This window comes from Artemia franciscana, chromosome 5 (assembly GCF_032884065.1).
Source record: "Artemia franciscana chromosome 5, ASM3288406v1, whole genome shotgun sequence".
Classification (NCBI taxonomy): Eukaryota; Metazoa; Arthropoda; class Branchiopoda; order Anostraca; family Artemiidae; genus Artemia; species Artemia franciscana.
In genome coordinates this window covers 23,596,713-23,619,639 of record NC_088867.1, presented here as the reverse complement: position 1 = coordinate 23,619,639, position 22,927 = coordinate 23,596,713, and the positions used below count along the sequence as shown (strand labels likewise).

Here is a 22,927-nt window from a genome sequence, read left to right as displayed (position 1 = left end):
AATGAAGGTGGCTCATAAGCACACATAGCAATCATATATTATTAATATTTAGTGAAAAAGCAAATTATTAAAAAAAAGAATTGCTCCATTGCGAACTTAAATAAAAAATTACCACTATTGTTACTACTACTAACAACTCACCGGAGTTCGACGCCACCTGAAGCCAACATAGCTACGCATGCTCCTCTTCTATCCCAATCTATCCAAAGCCTCCCTTTTTAAATCCTTCCGAGAAATTCCCATTTCCTTTAAATCTTTCTTTATATCATTCTCCCATCCCAAACGAGGACGACCTGCTTTCCATTTAGCCCTAGACGGTTGGCCGAAAAGGACAATCTTCGGCAATCTGTCATCCTTTATCCGCAGAACATCACCCTAGCAATCTCAAACTTTCTCTCATTATAGCCCTAGAAAGCGGGAACGAACCACATTTTTCGTACAGCCTACTGTTTGCAACACGGTCAGTCAGCCGGGTGCCCAGAACAATCCATAGGCAGGTTCTCTTGAATATATCTAGCAAATCTTCATCTGCTTTGCGGAGCGCCCATGCTTTAGAGCCGTATTTGACCACTGTCAACACTGTAGGTTCCAATATTCTAATCTTGGTTTGCAGACTTATCTTCCTATTCTTCCAAACTTTTTTTAACTGTGAAAAAAAAAAACCCTGAGCCTTGGCCATTCTACTTTTAACATCTTAGCTGCTCCCACCGTCGTTACTAATAATACTACCAAGGTAAGTGAAGCTGTCCACATGATCAATTATTTCGTTACTCAACGTCCCCTATTCATCTTCACTTATTCCTAGCCTTAGCGACTTAGTCTTCTTAACATTAATTCTCAAGCCTATTCTAGCACCCATAACTCAAAAAACCACTAAAAGCTCATTCATTTTGCTCACACTTTCATCTAGGATGTTGATTGAATCATAAGCATAATCTAAGTCCAGGAGAGTCCAGCATCGTAGATGAAAGTTTGAGCAAAATTTTTTTTTTACATAATATTAATAAACTTATGTAATGAATAAATTTTGTGAAAACTGTCAGAATCGCAATTCAAACAGCTTTACAAATTAGAATCTATTGACTTAAGATGGTAATAGCAATGGGAGAGTGGCTAATCTTTAGATAATTTACTGTTTCAGTTTGGTATTCCGGGCAGTTTTTATACTAGACTGTTTTATTAGCGAGCTTCAATTTTCACTGATTTTCTAAATAAGCATGTTTGCAAGCTAAAACACAACTTGTAACGGATATTCCTCTTAAACCAGGAATTTGTGAAAAGCTGCATACTTCCCCGCCATCTATTCACAAGTTGGATAGAGTATCAAGTGCTATTTTGTCGACAGATCGGCTTTTCGACTATCTTTTTACTTATTATTAAAATGAGTTCAAACAGATTAAGAACAACCATGCTGCGATGCTTAATATCTAGTAGAGGACTCATTTATACAGAAAAGACGGTACATCTGAGAATGCAAGAGAGAAGCTACATCAACGCCACCTATAATTCAAATTGGAATAATGCTCTAGGAAAATGTGAGTGCCTTAGTAATTTCTTTTCTTTATAATAGTTAAATGGTTTATATCAACTGCGAAACTATTAGAAGTTGAGAGCTGATTTTCATAAACTCTAGGAAAATATAGTTTTATAAAGTGAAAATACCATAAAAATATGGTGCTCAGCTTAATAATGAAAAAAAGATAAGCTACCACACCTGATTATTCAGGCTAGTATACTAAACAACGGACATATACAAGTCAAAACGCTGACACGACTAGAAGTAGATAATAATTAGTGATTTTATAAAATCCTAAATTTTGGAGTATGACGGAAAACTTATAGTGTAGCATTTGAAATCATTTTTAATCATTGTTCATTACAATTGATTACAACACAACCTTTTTAAGGTTATTTATAGTACTTTTCCTGCCCTGCTCCATAGATTTATCCTCCAAGTGAGTGAAAAAATTTGTGTATTGATTTATTTTTGTAAGTTCATTTCCTCAAAGATTTCCATTTTGATACCAATATGGTTATATTTGAAGCATGTATAGGATAAGATACATAAGTTATGCCTGTCGTCAGCGGGAAGGGGGAAGCAAAAAAATTGGGTTCCCCATCAAGATGTCTTGCTTCTCTGTTCCTTCCGTTACTGCAATTTTCAACCTTCAGGGGAAGGGGCCACATGCCCCTTTGCCCTAAGGATTCACCCCTGACTATATACACATTTGACCATGTGTGCCCTCCATTCCCCCTCCCAAAGCATGGTATTTTAGGATTGTCTTTGAAATTTCGCATATTTCTCATGTAATGTGTCAATTCTCCCTGTTTATGTATAAAATAGGAAACTTCTGTAAAAAAAAGGATGAGCTGACATAAAGGCTTCAGAAGAGCCACAACAGGATTGTAAAACTTTCTGCTTCGTTGTGTTTCATTTGACAGGCTATGTCTTAGGCGGGACTTTATGCAAGAGAGGATAAGTTGAGTATTTTTCCCAGTTGTCCTTATTTCATTTATAAGCTCTCAGCTTCAATAATATTAGCCTATTTAAATCCTCTATACAGAATGCAAACAGAAGACTTACAACAGGAGACGCATACAATTGCCAATACATTTTCACAAAAACGAATATCAAAACTCAAGACAAGTCACACTAGCAAAAGGTAATTTAGTAAAAAATCAACCACTGAATCGGATCGAATTCTAAATCTTGCAGTAACATTATCCATTTTTTGTAAATTTCAAAAGACTTTTTAAAATTCTAACACTCCTCAAAAGACTCCAGACACTGTTCACTCATACCCAAATAAATACTTATGCTACCAATGCTCTGGAAGGATGTAGATGAGTAGGCTTGTCCTGCACTTTAGGGAACCCAATATAGCTTGTGGGCGAAGGACCAAGTCAAAAGCGTTAAATATATGTTATGGTAGAATCATATGGGGATCCTTTAATTTTGTCCATGCTGTTTGATAATAGCCGCTAGAAAAACACAAGCTAGGAAAACTAGCACTAAATAACCAATTAGCTTCACATTATCATCTACCAGATGTCCAGTTTGAAACCGATCTTAGCAGGGAGCTTTAATTAAGTAGAGCAGATATGGTATCTGCCAATACTGTGGGACTCAAGGTTAAGCGGGTTTTCGATGACACCTTTGCTGAGTAGTCTATCTTCCTTTTTTCCTTAATACCAAAGATAATCATCTAAACAAAACACGCTAAAAGGAATATCCCCTTTGTACTTAAATACATTGTTTTGACGATTGGTTTTAGTATATTCAACTCCTGCCAGGTACAGAAGGAGAAATATCAGCAGTTGCTAATCTGCAACTACTGAATGACTGTTTAGTACCCTTAAAACTATGAAGACGGGGTTTTAACTGTGTATGACTCAAGGTTAATCGAGTTTGTATGACGCTTTTGCTGAGTAGCGTATCTTCGTTTATTTCTTAAGAATAATGCTGAGTTCCTTGCTTTGGAATATTTAACACCTTCAATGTACAAAGGATGAAATGCCAATATCAGCCCTTGTACCACCTACTGCATGTTCCATTAAGTCGTCCTTTTTCCCCTTTAATGAAGTGAAAATACTATCATCGTCAAATAATAAAATCGGGGGCAGTGTCAGGTTATACAGTGATTCTGTATAATGAGGGATCGTTCTATTTTGTTTCTATTTTGTATAAATGTTAGATACGATGAATTGAAGTTTCATTAACAATAGTTGGTCTTGCCCAATTTTAATGTCGCTACATCTGGAATATACTTGATTCAACCACTTTTACGACTGTGCAAGCGAACAGTTTTTCTTTCTGTACTTTTATGGTATAACCAGCTCCAATATTCAGTAAGAATGTTTCTAACTTCAAAATTTAAAACTCATTTTGAGGCTTTGTGAGTCTTCAGGTGTCTACAAGTGAAAAAATCTTTCTAATTCATAGCAGCACAAGGTCTCGTGAAGCTTAGACAGCTGAACACGCTCTTTTTCTACCTCACCTTCTTCAAAACGCCACTCTTTACTTCCTCCCATAAAGTTGCTAGTTCTTTTAAATCTTCTGATGACCTCTTCTTAGCCCACTCGACAATGTCCTTTTTGTTAAGCCCCACCTGGATTAGCAGAAAGCACGACTTTCGGCAGTCTATCATCCTTTATAAGTAAAACTTGACCTAAATAAAAGCGATAAGGATCCTTCAGTGCCATTAATGGCGTCACGTTGACGTTTCAGTAGGCAGATCTTTTCAACGGGACAAGTAGCCAGCATGTCACCCAATATTGTTGCAGCGGGGATCGATCAATTGACCAGGTATTTATCAGACTTAGCATCAATCTACTATGCTATCACAGGGTAAAATATGACCTAAACGTCTTATATTTCTCTCATTATAGCCCTAGAAAGTAGGATCAAACCACATTTTTTGTTTAATATATGGTCCCTCAAACGAGCAACTAAAACTATCGTTTATCTTAAGCCTTTCAAAGGGCCCACGTTTCAGAACTATTTCTGAACATTTTCATTACCGCGGGTTCTAGTTCCATAGTCTTAGTTCTGATGCTTATCTTCCTAATCCTCCAAACTTTTTGTCAGCTGCGACAAAAATATCATGTGTTTCGACTTCTTTGCTTTTTACGTTTTCTGCACCATCCTTACTAATAATACTACCTAGCTAAAGCTATTTGTTCAATGAATTTTCCTGATGCCTTCTTCGCTATATTTATTACTAATTCAAGTAACTTAGTGTTCGTAACATTAATGTTTCAAACTGTCCTCGTGCTTTGAACTCACAAAATCCCAAAAGGCCATTTTTTTCCCTAATAGTTTTATCTGGATGATTAGTATCCAGTATCTATTAGAAATACATCTTTTCAAATAATAGTTAAACAAGATTTTAAGGTGTGACCTATAGTATTCTAATGGAATCAAAATTTTCTGGTGGAAGAAAAATTGCAAACACTATTCATCAAATGTAACCAAGACTTGAACGTGTGCAGTAAAATCAAAGCTGACAACTTTTAAGTTAGTGCTTAAAAGTTATGAATATCTGTATCAACAATTTTTTTTTCATTTTCCAGTTCGGTGCAGAATCCACTCTACTCCAAGCTTCTTGTATAGTGGAGCGACTACATCCCGTCAAGATGTTGAAGTTTCTTATGAAGATCTGGTTGAAGCTTTTAAAAATGAGAAGAAATTAATAATTGATGTTCGGCAGCCAGAGGAACTAATAAGTCCAGGAAAGCTGCCAAAAGGCATTAATATCCCTTGTATGTATGTTTATTCGGGTTGCAGCGGTAGCTAACAACCTAGTAAGACATGATCCCGGCCCATAGTTAAAAATCAAATAGCCCATAACTCCTAAGATTGGAATCAGATAAAAAAACCAAGTTCACTATAAGAACTGCCTTGTCTGAAACACCTATATAGTAAGCTTATAGTCCCTTGGCTTGAATAACAAGTGAAATATACTGGCTTGAAAATGAAGAAAAGTGGCTGCAGCCAGGATATTCTGCATATATGGCATTTGTTTTTCTTCTTCTTCTTTTCCTCGGATAGACGGGCACTGGAACATCGTAGAGAGCTGTTTAATAGCTCATTTTCAAGAAAATTGATGGGGTTAAAAACCTTTGTCATTAAAAAAGTTATTTTTAATATAAAATCCTTTTTTACAAAAAAAAACTGCATTTTCATGGTAAAGATTGATGAATGATGTCATAATCGTAGGTATTTAATCATCACAATAGAGAGCTGTTCAATGGCTCATTTTAAAGGAAATTGCTGCATATAGAAACCTTTTGTAATTAATTATATTAAAGAGGGAACTATAGCCCAGACTAAGTGATTATACAAAGTATCGGTACAGTTAATTATAAATTAGAATTATGTAAGTTTCATCAGTATCATGGCTGCAGAAATAGCTGAAAACTAGTAAAAACAAATCATGGTACATATCGAAGTTACTTAGCTGCTTGATTCTCTGTGATTTGTCTCTTACTATTCCGATTAAGAAAAAGCCAAAGGCTTTTTCCAGATTGAAATTTTTTCAAAATATTATCCGGGTTACAGCGGTAGCTAGCAACCTAGTAAGAAACGATCACGCCCCAAACTATAAAATAAAATGGTCAATAACTCCTAAAAATAGAATCAAAAAACAAATTACACTATTAGAACCGCTTGACCGAAACCCTATATAGAAAACTTACTGTCCTTGGCTTAAACAACAAGGGAAATATACTGGCTTGAAAATCAAGAAAAGTGGCTGAAACCACAATATTCTGCATACACGGCATCTTTTTGTCGTCATAGTTTTCTTAGAACTATGATTATAATGATTCGGGTTGCAACGGTAGCTAGCAACCTTGTAAGAGACGATCACGTCCCAGACGAAGAAATAAAGTAGCCCATAACTCATAAAAATAGAGTTAGATCGAAACACAAAGTGTACTATTATAATTGCCTTGTTCGAAACTCTTATGAAGGCAACTTACAGCTCCTTGATTTGAATAACAAAGAAAATCAATTGGCTTGAAAAATATGAAAAGTTGCTGTAACTACGATTTTCTGTATCGACGGTATCTTTTCTCCCTTGTTTTCCTGCGCAGCTGGCGGGACACAGGAAAATCATAGAGAGCTGTTTAATTTAAAAAATATTAATTTAAAAAAATAATATAAAAAATAGAATCAATTTTTTACGAGAAACTGTATCTTCATGTACAAGATTGATGAATGACGTCATAATCTTAGGTTACAACTATATATGGCGTAAAAGTAAATGCAATACTATAATGTTAGCTATAATTATATCAGTAAAGAATCGCTAATGATATTATACAATTTCTGTCATAACACATTTTAGAAGCCGTGCATATTAAAATGTATATATTTCTTTAATGCTTTGCCACTTCTGCAGTGGAATCTGGGTATAGCGACTAAACTGTTAAATAGATCCCTCTTTCTCTTCTCCTGTCTTTCCCTACATTCCTCCTTCAACACTATTTGTAGGAACAGTAATCAAAACAAAACAAGACAAGATAACCCTCACATAGTTAAAAGACTCCCCTGTATCCCAAATATAATCACTAGATCATAGTTTAATACTGAACAGTTATTTAAGATATCACTTGGTTAAAGCCACAACACAGTCCCCTGCAAAACTTGGAATACTTACAAGACTTCATTGCTATAGGCATACGAATTTTTGTCTCTTAAGCAGTTTCCATAATTTTATACTAATTAATGTCATACATTCAAATATTCATTTCCTTCACATAATTATGTTCCTGGTCCCTGGCCCAGCTCTTTTATTTCACGCTAGGCAGCAGCCTATCCTAGACTACTGAGTAATCCAGCCTTGGGTATAGCCCACAGGAATAATATCTCGCTGAAAAGAGGCTATTTTCGTGTATATATAAATATTTTTTTTCTTACAGTAGGTGAATTGATAAATGCATTACAGATGCCTGATAGAGTTTTTGAAGAGCGATACAGAACTCCTAAGCCCGACGAGGACCAAGAAATTATTTTTTCATGCTTGGCTGGAATCAGAAGCTTAAAAGCATTGATCATGGCACGTCAACTTGGCTTTTACAGGTTAGTATTTGATGGTTTATTTGAATCTTTCATGGGAAAATTGGACCAAGTCCACACAATAAATGGTCGAAAAATTTCAATAAGAAGATTTCGCTACCTGTCAACTCCTCACCTGCATAATTCCCCGCCTTATATCTCTTCCCATGCAATGCCACGCCAGTTCAAACTATAAAGTAATGTATAATTTACATCAAAATCTATAAATGAAAGCTGTGGATACTAGTATGGACTAGTAGTATAGAGTTCTTTTCTTGAGCCTTAAGGAGAATGTAAATTATAACAATTATTAAAAGCCACAAAGAAAAAAAATGCTATAATAATCATTGACTCATCAGCATTTAAAAGAAATAATTTAAAATATATTGACTAGTATGGTATTTTAGTAATTAAAGTTTATATTGATTAATGGCAATTAATATTTTTAATAGCTTTTTCAACTTGTCTCTATTGGTTGTGGAGGCTACTAGAGCATTTCTCTGCTGGGGCTCTTGAGAGTCACTTGGCAATACGCCAGACGAGGGAGAATAAGGTTGGTAGTTAAGGTTAAAGGACGACTAAAGAGCAACTGCTACATTTAAAGGCCACGTTTGATGTGACGTCAATCCACTTACTTTCTTTCGAGAAGGTATATCTCCTAATACCATCGTACGTCATGGCATGCAAGATACGTACGGGAAATGCGTACAACGACGGAAAAAATCCGTACAACGATCGGAAAAATGCGTAGGCAAACACCTTGCTTTGGGAACGGCCAAGTAAGAGTACTTAAAAACAGCTTTTTCAGCTGTGATCTCAAAATCAGAAGAGACTTCCAAAGGGTTGTATCCTTATAAAGACATATATAGATTCTTTCCAGTAAAAACAATAGTAATTCGAAGAAAAATTCGAGCAATAGTAGGAGAAATTCCAGTGAATAATCTGGTAAAGGACTGCCTCCCTAATGGGCACTCATGCCATGCTTGGCGCCAGAAAAGAACTGATACAATTTTACCCTAGGTAAAGATTCTGTAAATGAATTCTTTTTTATTGGATATTATTTTTATTTTTTTATTTTTTTGCTGGAGTCTAGCTTCTTTTGCATTTTTGAGACCATGTTTATTTGGCATCCCTGACAAATTCGTTTTTCCATACAGTCTGCTATATGGAAATAATTTTCGAGCTATGTGCTTCATTTTTTTTGCGAAAGTTTAACCTATCACTGGCATTCCGCAGGGATTTCACTACAGCCTCTGACTGGATATTTTCAGAAATCATAAGAAAAAGTTCATGCGGCCATCAAATACTTCTTACTAGTCTATTGAGATTCGAAAATCATTTTTTTGGCCCTAGTCTAGCATTTCATGTTTTCAGGGAATTCTTTATGAGTCCTATCAATTGTCTTTCCAGCATACCCATCATTGCTTACCGTTACTAGCGGCAATTTTTTATAGATATTTCGGAACAAGAATATTTCTTAATAAAAATTTGTAGCCAACAATTCATGGGAATTTACTATCTGAAGTCACAATGGGAATTTACAAATTGAAACATAGAGCACATAAATTAGTTAATAATTACTTTCCGAGGTTTATAATTTTTTTTTCCTTCTGTAATTTTTCGAAGTTCATGCTAAAAGTACACTAAATAACCTCTAGCAATGGTTCTTTATGTTGTAAGAACTCTCAAGGAATTTCTAAAGGCAATTTTCCGCTGCTTTACAGAAAAACTTCGCGGATTAAAATCATTGCCCACAATTTTCCTTAGGACAGCAAAAACATACTGCAGATGCAGTCAAACTACAAAAAGTTCTTCTCTGGAGCGGCATGTCGACTTAATCTATCAGTGCATCCCTTAATTCAAGTCGTGTTCAAGTTCTCCAAGGATTTAAACAGTTTTCAAGTTGGTTCAGCCGCAACTTACCAATAAAGTTTTGTAGAAACTTAAGCTTACACCTACCAATATGCGTGTTCTCTTAGATTATAGCTTTTTTATTGTATTTTTTTCTCTTTATATATGACAGAAATTAATATCACTCTATGATCTGCATATTAGATAACTTGAGAACCTTTCAATTTAGGTCCTATAGAACTTATGCATACCCCCACAAATTATATTCTAATTTTGCATATTTATTTTCTATGCAAGTGGCCTTTAAGATCATTCATTAGTCTGATAGAAGCTTAATTCGTATTCGTTTAATGAAATACCTATCGCAGCACTCAAAAATGAACGCTAAATTACGCTACTTTTACAATCAGGAAATGGTTACTTGTTAGCTACAATTACGAAATATGGTACAAAGGAGTTTGCGAATCTCTTCGCATGGCACTTGACTGGTTCTAATTTGTTGTTATGCCCAGTATTTCTGCTGATTGATGTGGATGGTGGAAGTATGGATTGGTGCTTCTCGTTTGTTAACAATGATTCCCCAAATTTCATATTTAGCTCATATCTTCAATCAAATAAGGTGGGAAAATTCAAGAGCTCAAGGGCACTTTCATAGTTGCTGAAACAGGGTCCGAGTATTATCTTAGTGGCGCATTTTTCAACTTCTTCTAGTTCAGCTGACATATAAGCTATGTTATGAGTTTGGGGAACCCAAACAGAACAGCAATGCTCGAGGATAGGCCTGATGTAGGTTTTATGCGCAAGCAGGAGCTGAAGTTCAGAGATGCCTAACCTGCGCACACTTGTTAAACTCTGGATTGAGTAGGGACCTTCGTGTACAATACTGTCTACATGCAGCTTCAGCGAGCAGTCACTTGTAAACGTTACGCCTAGGATTGTTGTTGAGGAAATAATTGGAATCAAAACTTCTGGGATTGTGATATCTCGCTTGAGTGGATTAACTCGTAAAACTTTTGATTCCTGTTCATTCACTTGTAGACTACTCGACCTACACTGGTTGATGAAATCAGTGAAGAAAGTCAGACTGCTGCTTTGCTACTGCATTTTTGACTATATATTTGAGAAGTGTAGACAAGTTATCAACAAACTTGAAACGTTCTCCAAATTCTGCAAGGATGGGGGTCATGACGGCAAGAAATAAAAGAACAGCTAATTTAGTTCCTTTTGTGGGTAGCTACAGGTTAGTTCTGACCACTCAGAGCAGGTATTTTATGTAAACAGAGGGTAAACTGATTGCTGTCTCCCCTGTAAAAATTCTCTCACTAATAGTAGTATTTGTTTTTAGCTCCTATTTCTTTCAGATTGATTAATACGGTCACGTGTTTGATAAGGTTGAATGCTCTTCGGTAGTACGCCAAAAATAAGTCGACAGCAACATTAGAAGTGTCCAACCACTTGACAATTAAGTGATACATTCGCACTAGATATATTGCCGTGCTACTGCCTCGTATGCAACCATATTGGAACGGATCGATCGCATAAGAAATTTGTTATAACAAAGAACGGTAGATAAGACACACAGCTACTTTTGCTAAGTTAGGAGTTATTAATATTGGTCTCAGTTGGTCACAGGACTGGAGTGTCTTGACTTTCGGTATAACACAGACATATGCAGCTTTCCACATCTTCGGAAATGATTGTTCTAAGTAACATTGGTTTATCACTGATGCGATAGACTTGGCTAAGAAAGGTGAGTACACTTTCAGTAATTTCAAAGGGAGTTCACCTGGGTATGAGGCACAGCTGTCACGTAGAGGTCCAACTGCAAGTGAACTGTCATTTCTGACACCTCGACGATTTCATCTGTACTACTGTTGTTAATGATGTCACACATTTGTTCGTCACTTACGGTTGGGTGGGTAGTACAAATATGAGTAAAGAATTCGTTGACTTCCGAGGCTTTTATCAGACTACCATCTGGGTTATTGATTTATACTTCGTTTCATTTCTTTTTCCCACTAAGCTGTTTTACTGCACCATGCCACTTGTGAGAACCTGACTTTAGGAGCGGTGCTATTTTTTCCAGTAAATATCTTTTTCGGGAAGCTTGGAGGACTGAAACAACTTTTTGTTTCATCCCAGGAATCTGAAGGGTTATTAAGTTGTGTGCATGGCAAGTCTTCACGGCAATAGATGCCTACTCCACCTCCGCATCGTCTGTCGTCTCTGTCACGCCTGGTATTGAAGAAGTTCAGATAGCCTTTTATAGGGCCTATTTCAGAAGTAATATCCCAACATTCGGTAATTATTGCTAGTGGTGTCGAGTTGAAGCATACGACAAGTTCTATGTCGTCAACTTTATTCTTCAGTGATCATGAATTGCACAGAATCAGGCTTGGGAAATTCGTTATGGCACTTAAGGTGACATGTTTTAGCACAGGAGGCGGTTATCCGAGTTGTTCAAAGCTTCGTCACGCTAGTAGGGCTTCAATGTTGGTAATGTTGGTTTAGGTTCTGAACAATGTATAGTAACTAAGCATATCTCGTGTTGCTTATTCTTCGACTTTTTCGTTTCGCTGTAATTGCGAACTATGTTTACTACTAGAATACTGGTATCACCGTTATAAAGAACACAGTGCTCTCTGCAATCCCGGACCTTTCTACCTGCGCGCTACCAACACCATCTCGTTTTCCTTTTTAGGTTAAGCTTAACAGTAGTAACATCTCTGTAAGGTTTGTACAGTTGGCATATAATGAGAATTTCAATAAGAGATGGCGCCAGCGCTCCGGAGTTCAAACGCTTACTTTTCAGAACACTTTTTAGGCTAACATCAGTTTCTTCTGCTGCAATTTTTAGATATATTTGTAGCAGCACAGTCACTGCATAAGTGGTTGAAATTATTATCGCTCAAATATAATTATATCTCAAACACAAACAAGCTAAACTGAAGTAGCATGGTATGCAAGCCTCAATGGCGCAACACCATCTACTAAGCCTTAAGACTTCTGAGGCACATTAGCTCTTAGATCCTGTAGGAACTTCAGTATACAAGACCTCTGCATGCTAACTAATGCATCTCTTATCTTCTAATTTCTTTCAAGATAGACTATGTGACTTGTTTGTCATCAATATGACCGGTTATTAATATCCATCTTAAATCCAATAGGTACTTAATATATCATTCTTCTTCTGCATTCTAAATCTTAGTTTAATTTTAATCGTTCCTCTATGCAATGGATTTTTGCCAATAATTCCATTATTAGGTCATGCTTTTTGCAAGAAACAGGAGAGGGAAAGCAGAAAGAATTCCTATTTTAAGATCAAAATATTTGCCAAACTACAAACCAAAGCACAAAATTGTTTTTTTAAAAGTTAGCGGTACCAATACATTTTTTTTACGTCCTAAGTTTAGGCAAATACAATGTATTAAGTTAGTTTTCTTTTATAGGACGAAACACTACCCCGGAGGGTTCGCCGAATACAGCGAAATTTCCAGTAAAGAAGAAAAATAAATTCCATTAAGTATGAAATAGTTGAAAACTATTCAACAGTAATTTTGTCTTCATTTTGAAATGAGAATATACTTTCATTTTTAGATATTCCATATGTTTTATGTACATATGGTGTAATTGCTCAGAATAGCTGGTGGTATCATTTTTTTGGGAGGGGGGATTTACCCGTATATTTTTTATGGGTCTCAAAAATGCGCTTTTTTGGGGGATATTTTCCTTTTTTGTATTACCATTGAGCATAAAAACTGCCCCCTTCCCCCTCTAAATTTCGAAAAGTTTAATTTGTCCCCCTCTTTAATTTTTAAATTGACATAGCTGATAACAATATCATTATTGGTAAGATTAAAATAAAAAAAAACAAGTTTTTTGAAATGAAAGTAAGGAGCGACATTAAAACTTGAAACGAACAGAAATTACTCCATATATGAGAGGGGCTTTTCCTCCTCGATACCCCGCTCTTTACGCTAAAGTTTTTTATTGTTTTAAAAAGTAGAGTTGCGACAAAGAATCAAACTTTAGCGCAAGGAGCGGGGTGTCAAGGAGGAAAAGCCCCTTTCATATACGGAGTAATTTCTGTTCGTTTTAAGTTTTAATGTCGCTCCTTACTTTCACTTCAAAAAACTTGTTTTTTTTATTGAATTTCAGAAAGTTTTTGAATTAATGCATGTCTGATTTTGGCTCTCCGTACATATATTATTAAAATGAAATTTGCATATTAATTCTTTTTTTGGCTAAATGGCTTTCTCTTAGTTTTGATCAGACGATTTTGAGAACTATGGGGTGGGGAAGGAGGCCTAGTTGCCCTCCAATTTTTCGGTTACTTAAAAAGGCAACTAGAACTTTTAATTTTTAACAAACGTTTTTATTAGTAAAAAATATACGTAACTTAAAAATTAACTTACGTAACAAACTTTTATATTCTTATATCTTTGATTATATATATGAGGGGGTTTGTCCCCTCGTTAATACCTCGCTCTTCACACTAAATCTTAAGTTTTGTCCCAATTCTTTAAGAATTACCCCTGAATCCGAAAGGCCGTAGAATAAATAGTTGAAATTACTAAAAATAATTTAGCATAAAGAGCGAAGTATTTATCTCCTCCTAAATACCTCGCTCTTTACGCTAAAGTATTTTTAGAACCCCTCATATGCGTAATAATCTCTGTTCGTTTTAAGTTTTATTGCTTCTCCTTACTTTCAATTGAAAAAAATTTTTCATGTTTATATTTTCATTGTTTTTTTAATAGTAATGCTAGAAAATCCTGCGCCCTTTTCATTGAATTTCTCTTCCCCCATGAAATATTCCTCCAAGGAAAGATCCTCCCATATTACCCCCTCCCCTGAGCCCCACACCCAAACCAAAAAATCACCCTGAAAACGTCGGTACACTTCCCAATAACTTTTACTGTATGCAAACATTGGTCAAAGTTTGTAACTTGCAGCCCCTCCCCCAGGAACTGTGGGGGGGTAAGTCATCCCCAAAGACATAGTTATTATTGTTTTCGACTATGCGGAACAAAATGGCTATCTCAAAATTTTGATCCGTTGACTTTGGGAAAAAAATGAGCGTGGGAGGGGGCCTAGGTGCCCTCCAAATTTTTGGTCACTTAAAAAGGGCACTAGAACTTTTCATTTCCGTTAGAATGAGCCCTCTTGCAACACTCTAGGACCACTTGGTCGATACGATGACCCCTGGGAAAAAAAAAACAAATAAACAAGCACCTGTGATTTGTCTTCTGGCAAAAAATACGGAATCCCGCATTTTTGTAGATTGGACCTTGAAATTCTTCCTAAGGGTTCTCTGATACGCTGAATGCGATGGCGTGATTTTCGTTAATATCCTATGACTTTTAGGGGGTGTTTCCCCCTATTTTCCAAAATAATACAAATTTTTTCAGGCTCGTAACTTTTGATGGCAAAGACTAAATTTGATGAAACTTATATATTTAAAATCAGCATAAAAATCCGATTCTTTTAATATATCTTTTAGCATCAAAATTCCGTTTTTTAGAGTTTCATTTACTATTGAGCCAGGTCGCTCCTTACTACAGTTCGTTACCACAACCTGTTTGATGTTTCTGGTTAAGCCAAATTAACTAGTTCCGCTTTCTTGCCAACTCCTAATTTTATGCCTAAATGAACCAGATTTGTCTATAACTAATAACAGATTTACTAAAGTAAGTACTAATATCAAGTACTATAAAATACTTTTGCCACCAACATATTAGGCTATAGGTCACACAACCACCTTTCTGTGCAAACGCATCTATTACTGAACATTGTAGTCTTTTAGAATTTGATTCAACTAAACCAATTCAGGAATGTACTTGAGGATGTTCATTGCATCCAACCATGAGGAAACACCAAAAACCTTCAGTATTTTTTCTGTATACTCAGTCTTTACTAATATTAAGATTGAATATACATATCCCTTATTCAATTTACTCTGTTACATATTTAATGAACCTAATCGATTTGTCTTCTAAAAGAAGGTATGTATAAATGGTAACTTGAGATCTATCTTGCAATCAGCTCATCTGATCTCATTGGAAGATGATCTACTTTTTACGCAACCCCAGCGAATCCAATTTTTTTAATTTATTAAAAAAATGTCTAAAATGTGAAAATGTTTGTGGCAAAATTCTCAAAACTGATTAATAAAGAGCATTGGCCCAAAATTCAAGTAGATCATTGCAGTTGACATATTTCTGAAATGCCACTATACTCACGTGCCTTCTTTGAAGGTTACAGATTTGCCATTGATGGACGAGAAAATGAAACAAAAAGGCATCCTTACCTATATAAAACTAATACTATAGCAAAATAAAGGGAAATATCCATGAAATATCACTTGAAAGTGAAGCTGGCTCATAAGCACATATAGCAATCATATGTTGTTAATGTTTAGTGCAAAAGCAAACTATTTAAGAAAAGTATTGCTCCATTGCAAACTTGAATAAAATATTTACTACGACTACTACTAATAACAACTCACCAGAGCACCAGGCCACAAGAAGCCAACACCCATACTCCTCCTCTATTGCAATCTATTCGAAGCCTCCCTCTTTACACCCTCCCAGGAAATTCCCATTTCCTTTAAATCTTTCTTTATGTCATTCTCCACCCCAAACGAGGACGACCTGTTTTCCATTTAGCCCTAGACAGTTGGCCTAAAAGGACAATCTTTGGCAATCTGTCATCCTTCATCCGTAGAACATGCCCTATCCATGTCAGCCCTAGAAAGCGGGATGAAACCACACTTTTCGTAAAGCCTACTGTTTGAAACCTGGTCAGTCAGCTGGGTGCCGAGAACAATTTGTTTGCAATTTCTCTGGAAAATACCTAGCAAATCTTTATCCACTTTCTGGAGCGCCCATACTTTAGAGCCATATTTAACCACTGTCAACACTGTAGCTTCCAATATTCTATTCTTGGTTTGCAGACTTATCTTCTTATTCTTCCAAACTTCTTTTAGTTGTGAAAAAAAAAACACCCTGAGCCTTTGCTATTTTACTTTTAATATTTTCGCTGCTCACCTGATGAATAATTTTGTTACTCAACATCACCTGTTCATCTTCATTTATTCCTAGCCTTAGCAACTTAGTCTTCTTAAAATTAATTTCAATTCTATTCTAGCACCCACAACTCAAAAAACCTCTAAATGTACATTCATTTTGCTCAAACTTTCATCTAGGATGCTTAAATCATCAGCATAATCCAAGTCCGGGAGAGTTTTTCCTCCCCATTTGATTCCTTGGTCTGCCATTGCCTTTCCCATGCTCCTTAAGACAAAGTCCATCAAAATGATCCATATAAAAGGGGATAGAACACAACCCTGCTTAACTCCTAGAAACACGAGTAAGTTTAATAGCTCTGTTTTGGGTCATCATGTTGAATTTGGCCTATATTACAGGGGGGGGGGGGGTCCTAGACTCTTGTCATCAGAAAACTTATTAGAGAGGGGTGCCCTAATTGTGCTTTTTGAGACTTTATTTCTGGGGCAGTTCCCCATTGCCTTTTCTCTCCTTAAGACAAAGTCCATCAAAATGATCCATATAAAAGGGGATAGAACACAACCCTGCTTAACTCCTGAAAACACGAATAAGTTTACTAGCTGTGTTTTTGGGTGATCGTGCTGAATTTGCCCTACAGAACAGTGGGGGGTGTCCTAGACTCTTATTATCAGAAAACTTATTAGAGAGGGGTGCCTAAATTGTGCTTTTTGACACTTTGTTTCTGGGGTAGCCCATGAGCATAAAGAAGTCCTTGAACTCCTGTTATCAGGATATTTGTCAAAAAAGGTTGCCAGATCTTGATGAACCTTGGCATGAACCACAAGCTTAAGTGATGCTTCTGCGTTCTAGATATCCAAAATTAATTGAACTTTTTATGGCAGGTAAATAGGAAGAGTTCCCAAAGTCTCGTCATTGAGACATATACAAGAAGGAGGCATTGGATACCAGACAAATTTATTCAAAATTAATATTAAGTATCCTAGTTGTGCAGTTGGGTGGGGAGGGTCATACCTATTTTGACCTCTGTCGGGCAAGTGGTCTATGAATTCTTGTCATTGCAGCATCTATCAGAAAAAACATCAAATCCAACTGAACCTGGTGGGCAGAAATGGCCTATGTTCACAGCTCTGCCTTTTGGGAGTTAGTACCTAATCCAACCTGTCTAAGGGGTAGGAAATCTCTAAACCTTTGTCATCAGGACGTTTATCAGAAGAGGTTGTATGACCTTGAAAAACTTGGTGGGAAGTAAGAGCCAATTTCCTAGTTTACCTTTCTTAGATCAGGGCTCAATCAGAACACTGCAGGGGGGGGGGAAAGGAAGGCACCATAAATGCATGTCATTATAGCAATAGCCAAAAGGGTTTGTTGTATCTTAACCGAACTTCAGCAGAAGTAATATTCAATCCCACTCTAGCATTGCCTATAGCAAAAATCAGCAAGGCTTAAATGTATTCTTCTTATAATTTTTTTCCAGGGCAAATTCATATGGAAGGAGTGGTTGTACAAACTTTGGGGGGGGGGCTCATTTGATTGAAAATTGAAAGTTTTAGTGTCAATTCAAGAGTCGAAAATGATTAGAGGGCAATCAGCCCCCTTCCATGCCCTTTTTCCCAATACATTTGATCAAAATTTTGAGATAGCCATTTTGTTCAAACTAGTCCAAAGGTAAAATTAATATGCTTCTATGGTTTACATACCCCCCCAATACCCCCCAAAGCCTGTAAGTTATATAAGTTGCCCATTGTTAAGATATAATGTTTTTTGAGAAAAGACAGCATGTTTGATCCTGGGTCCCCTAAAAGGCTTAATTCATTAAGGTGAAACATTGAGGAAATACTGATATACCAAATACAATCAAAACACACTATGTTCATGCTGAACATAGTGAAGGCTTTGCTGATTCTCTACTATTATAACTAAAACTATTGAACTATATCAAAAGAGTTTAAAGGCATTCTTCTTGCCAAAATGGCATAGTGCAAAGTTGTCAAAAAGACTTATCTGCAATATTTCATAAACAGCTAAGGTTAAAAGTTGAAAACTTCAGGGAATGTTATACAAAATCAGGACACTAGGTGCATCCTAGTTGTTAAAGGGGTGCACCCAACCATATCTATACTGATCTCAGGAACAGCTACAGTATGAAGTTAAAACTTTCCTAGAATACTAAGGGGGATGTTAAAGACAATCAAAGATATTTTGTGCATACCAGTTGTCAAAATTGCATATGTGTAGTATCTGAGGAATAGCAAAGGCTATAAAACTTTTGGAGAATGTTGAGGGGGATGTAGAGTTTAATTAATATAAAACTCTGTGTATCCTGGTTGTTAAAAGGATGTAGATGCAATATACCAGGACTGGCTAATGGTATTCAGTTACACCTTTCAGGGAATATTAAGGGTGGATGAAATCAAAAGAAACTAATTAGAACTATGAAATTAGAATCAAATATTTTAATTATAGTCAAAAAAAAATGAAAACTGATAAAATATTCAGTACATTAACCTAAAACAGACTTTGGCAATAAAAAAAGAAGCAGAAATTAATTAAAATAAAACTTTCCAAAGGGGTTTAGTACCCTTGTATTTGTGTTTGATTAGTGTAATGAGTAGGATCAACTAAATTAAACAGTCAAATAAAATTAAGCTTAGTGGTCCTCTAGGGAGTGTAAACTGAACTGGAAGCTATAGATCAGCAGAGTGCACCTGGTCACTAAAGAATTCTGAATGCAACTCAAATTGTCCACTCTGGAGCTCTACAAGAAGAAATGCTTAGACTGCTCCAAGCTGCAATTTAAGGTAATAATACTAATTTTGAAATTTGAAGAAACAGAACATGTAGATCAGATAAAAAAAAAATATACAAGAAGCAACTGTGGGATGAGAAAGTTGTGGTTGGGGAAAATACTATGTCAGGTAGGCCACAGCTAGGCTAATAGATACAGTATAGCATTGGCCTTTGCTATTTGTAAGTTCACTATTATACAGCACTTTTGGAACAGACTAATTTGCTTCAATTGTAAGTGTTTTTTTTATTATTGTGAGCTAGTCAGATGCACCTAAGCTTCATAACATCTCTTAGCCCATGTAAATAGTTCTATTGATTATTGTTCTAACAATTCTATGGAAATCCCTTAAACAGAGTGTTTTCCACAGGCAAAGAAACAATTAAGTGATTTAAACTGGATGTCTGTGCAAAATCATTATTATGTTTGAAAAGACCTTAACAGAGACATTAAGTAGACCCAGTGTCCTGTGGTGGTGCAGTGGGTTTGACCTTAGCTTAGTAATGCAGGACCCAGAGATTGAATGTTACAGGGGGGGGGGAGTAATGCTGCAGGAATGCACTGCAGGGCCAACGGAGGGATCTTGGTAGTCAAGAAGCATTGTTAATCCAATACAATAAGTAGAACTAGTCTATTTACCTAGTCCCTATGTAAGTATTGTAATTCTCTCCAAATTTACTCAGAAATCAAATAGGAAAAAGTACTATTTGAATCCCAGTATTTGAGTAGGTATTTGCTTAGAGAACTAACTAGAGTGAAGGAAATATACTGCTTTATAACATGTAGAATAATAAAAGCTAACACATTTTGTATACAGCCTTGCTATAGTTTACCCATAACCTATCTTCTCCTAATGTGAAAATAGCCTAGCCTATATAGCCTAAATTATAGGCCTATATTTCCTATTTTAAGTAATCAATTTTTAGGACTTCATAATATGCAGGACAATGATAGTTAATACATTTTGTATGCAGCCCCATTATACTTTAGCAAAACTCCCTGATGTATAAAAACATAGCTCAAATTATACATTTCCTATCTATTCTCCCTATGCATATTAGTTGTCACAACCCATGTAGCCGACCTTTAAATTAAATCAACTATGACAAAACAAAATCTGGTAAAAAGAAGTTATGAATGGCATAATGCAATCAAAAATATACAATTTTAGATATACATTTGTAAATTTGGGGTGGGGTAAAGTATTGTGAGGCTATATGCAAGATGTGATAACTATGATTATTCTGCATAGGCTATTACAAAATAAGAATTGTTTTATTAACACATTTCCTTCTCTCCAGTTAGTTCTTTAGGCAAATACCTCTGAGTATACTAAGATTGCTTGGTAAAATTCTAGTTAATTGACTTCTTGCTATCTCAGCAAGGGTTTAGGTTAGGAAAATGAAACTTTCAGGAATAAATCTACAGACTAAAGTATGTCCCAGGAAGGTATTTTGAAGCAACTACCTCTACTCCTTCTCCATCTAGAGGGCCCTGACCTTTAATGACCTTTAAAAATATGTGTGTTATAAAAGTGAAACCTTGCAAAATAGATCTTCTGCTTAATTCAAGAACAAAAAAATTGTTTTGAGCTTCATAACTTTGCTCAACTCCATTTTACAAGGTTTTAAACATATGCAAATACATTTCCTAAATTAAAAAAAAAAACATTGATATGGCTCAAAATTCTACTCAAATAACAGGAATTTCATTTTCAGAAATAAAGGCAGAGAAAAGGCAACTAGTAACTGAAAATTAAGGTAAAATTTTGTTTTGTCAAAATTTCAATAGGTATAGACCTGTCATGTAGGCAAATTTCAGGGCCCTCTAGAGGAAAAAGAAGTGGGGGTGGGTGCTTTAAAATACCTTCCTGAGACATACTTAAGTCTGTAGACCCATCTCTGAAAGTTTCATTTTCCTAACTTTAATCCTTTCTGAGATAGCAAGAAGTCAATTAACTAGAATTTTACCAATTGATCACCTGACAAGCAAAATTGCTTAGGCTATATTAGTGTTTCATAAGAAATATGCTAAGAGGTTAGGTGGATTAATACTTGAAACGGTATGGACATCTATTGACCTTAGAAAACTCAGAACAAGGGACACGATGCGCAAAACCAAACAATTCAACCATTTAAAAATAGAAAAAACATGTGAAACTAGCCTAGCTTGACATGTAACCTCACAGAAAAATATCAAATAAGACTATACCTTGTTGCCATATATTTCTGATAGTGCAGTTACAATTGCATTATAGTCATTCTTAGAAAACAATCGTGGTTTAATGAAGACTTTATGATCTAATGTAACTTTTTGAAACATATTTTAATATTTTAAATGTCAAAAATACTAAATATGCAGTGTTTCCAGCGAATGTAATCAAACAGTTCGTGGTAGCGAACTGTAGTAAGGAGCGAACCGGCTCAATAGTAACCAAAACTCAAAAAAATGGAATTTTGATACCAATAGCTACATCAAGAATATCGCATTTTAATGCTTATGTTAGATATATAAGTATCATCAAGTTTAATCTTACCCATCAAAAGTTACGAGCCTGAGAAAATTAGCCTTATTTTAGAAAATAGGGGGAAACACACCCTTAAAGTCATAGAACGTTAACGAAATCACACCATCAGAATCAGCGTATAAGAGAACCCTATTGTAGAGATTTCAAGCTCCTATCTACAAAATGCGGAATTTTGTTTTTTTGCCAGAAGGCAGATCACGGATGCGTGTTTATTTGTTTGTTTGTTTTTTTTTTTTTTTTTTTCAGGGGTGATCGTATCGACCAAGTGGTCCTAGAATATTGCAAAAGGGCTCATTCTGACGAAAATGAAAAGTTCTAGTGCCCGTGATCAAAAATTGGAGGGCACCTTGGCCCCCTCCCACGATAATTATTTTCCCAAAGTCAACGGATCAAAATTCTGAGACATCCATTTTCTTCAGCGTAGTCGAAAAACCTTATAATTATGTCTTTGGGGACGACTTACTCCCCCACAGTCCCAGTGTGAGGGGCTACAAGTTGCAAACTTTGACCAGTGCTTACATATAGTAATGGTTAATGGGAAGTGTAAAGACATTTTCGGGGGATTTTTTTTTGTTGGGGGAAGGGTTGAGAAGAGGGGGAATTTGTTGGGAGAACTTTCCATTGAGGAATATGTCATGGGGAAGAAAATTTCCATGAAGGGAGTGCAGGATTTTCTAGCATTATTTAAAAAAAAATGAAGAAATAAATAGGAGAAAGTTTTTTCAACTGGAAGTAAGGAGCAGTATTGAATTTAAAACGAACAGAAATTATTACGCACGTGAGGGGCTCATCTTGTCCTAATACCTCGCTCTTTACGTTAAAGCATTTTTAGTAATTTCAAATATTTATTTTACGGCTTTTGTGATTCGGGGGTCATTCTTAATGAATTTGTACAAAACTTAAGCTTTAGTGTAAACAGCGAGGTACTGAAAAGGGGGTGAATCCCCTCATATACGTAATAAGAATATGAGAATACAAAAGTTCGTTACGTAAGCTAATTTATAAGTTATGTATATCTTTTACAAATAAAAACATTCGTAAAAAATAAAAGTTCTAGTTGCCTTTTTAAGTAACCAAAAATTTGGAGGGCAATTAGGCTTCCTCCCCCGTTCCTTTTTTCTCAAAATCTTTCGATCGAAACTATGAGAAAGCCATTTAGCCCAAAAAAATTAATA

General features: G+C 35.8%; 2 protein-coding genes across 3 annotated transcripts in view; one reads left to right on the top strand and one right to left on the bottom strand.

Annotated features, from left to right (window-relative positions):
• Nucleotides 1-21,591, bottom strand: part of LOC136027130 (uncharacterized) — a 95,309-nt gene extending 73,718 nt beyond the window's left edge. For both annotated transcript variants that reach the window (XM_065704090.1, XM_065704091.1), the window contains exon 1: nucleotides 21,437-21,591. In XM_065704090.1, the coding sequence (XP_065560162.1) occupies nucleotides 21,437-21,547 (111 nt within the window). In that variant the 5' untranslated portion in view covers nucleotides 21,548-21,591. The remainder of the gene's footprint in view (nucleotides 1-21,436) is intronic.
• LOC136027129 (thiosulfate sulfurtransferase/rhodanese-like domain-containing protein 3) lies at nucleotides 1,282-13,012 on the top strand. Its single transcript, XM_065704089.1, has 4 exons — nucleotides 1,282-1,535; nucleotides 5,074-5,262; nucleotides 7,426-7,585; nucleotides 12,862-13,012. The coding sequence occupies exons 1-4, from the start codon at nucleotides 1,382-1,384 to the stop codon at nucleotides 12,923-12,925; spliced, it is 567 nt and encodes a 188-aa protein (XP_065560161.1). The 5' UTR covers nucleotides 1,282-1,381; the 3' UTR covers nucleotides 12,926-13,012.
• Nucleotides 21,592-22,927: the final 1,336 nt, after the last annotated feature.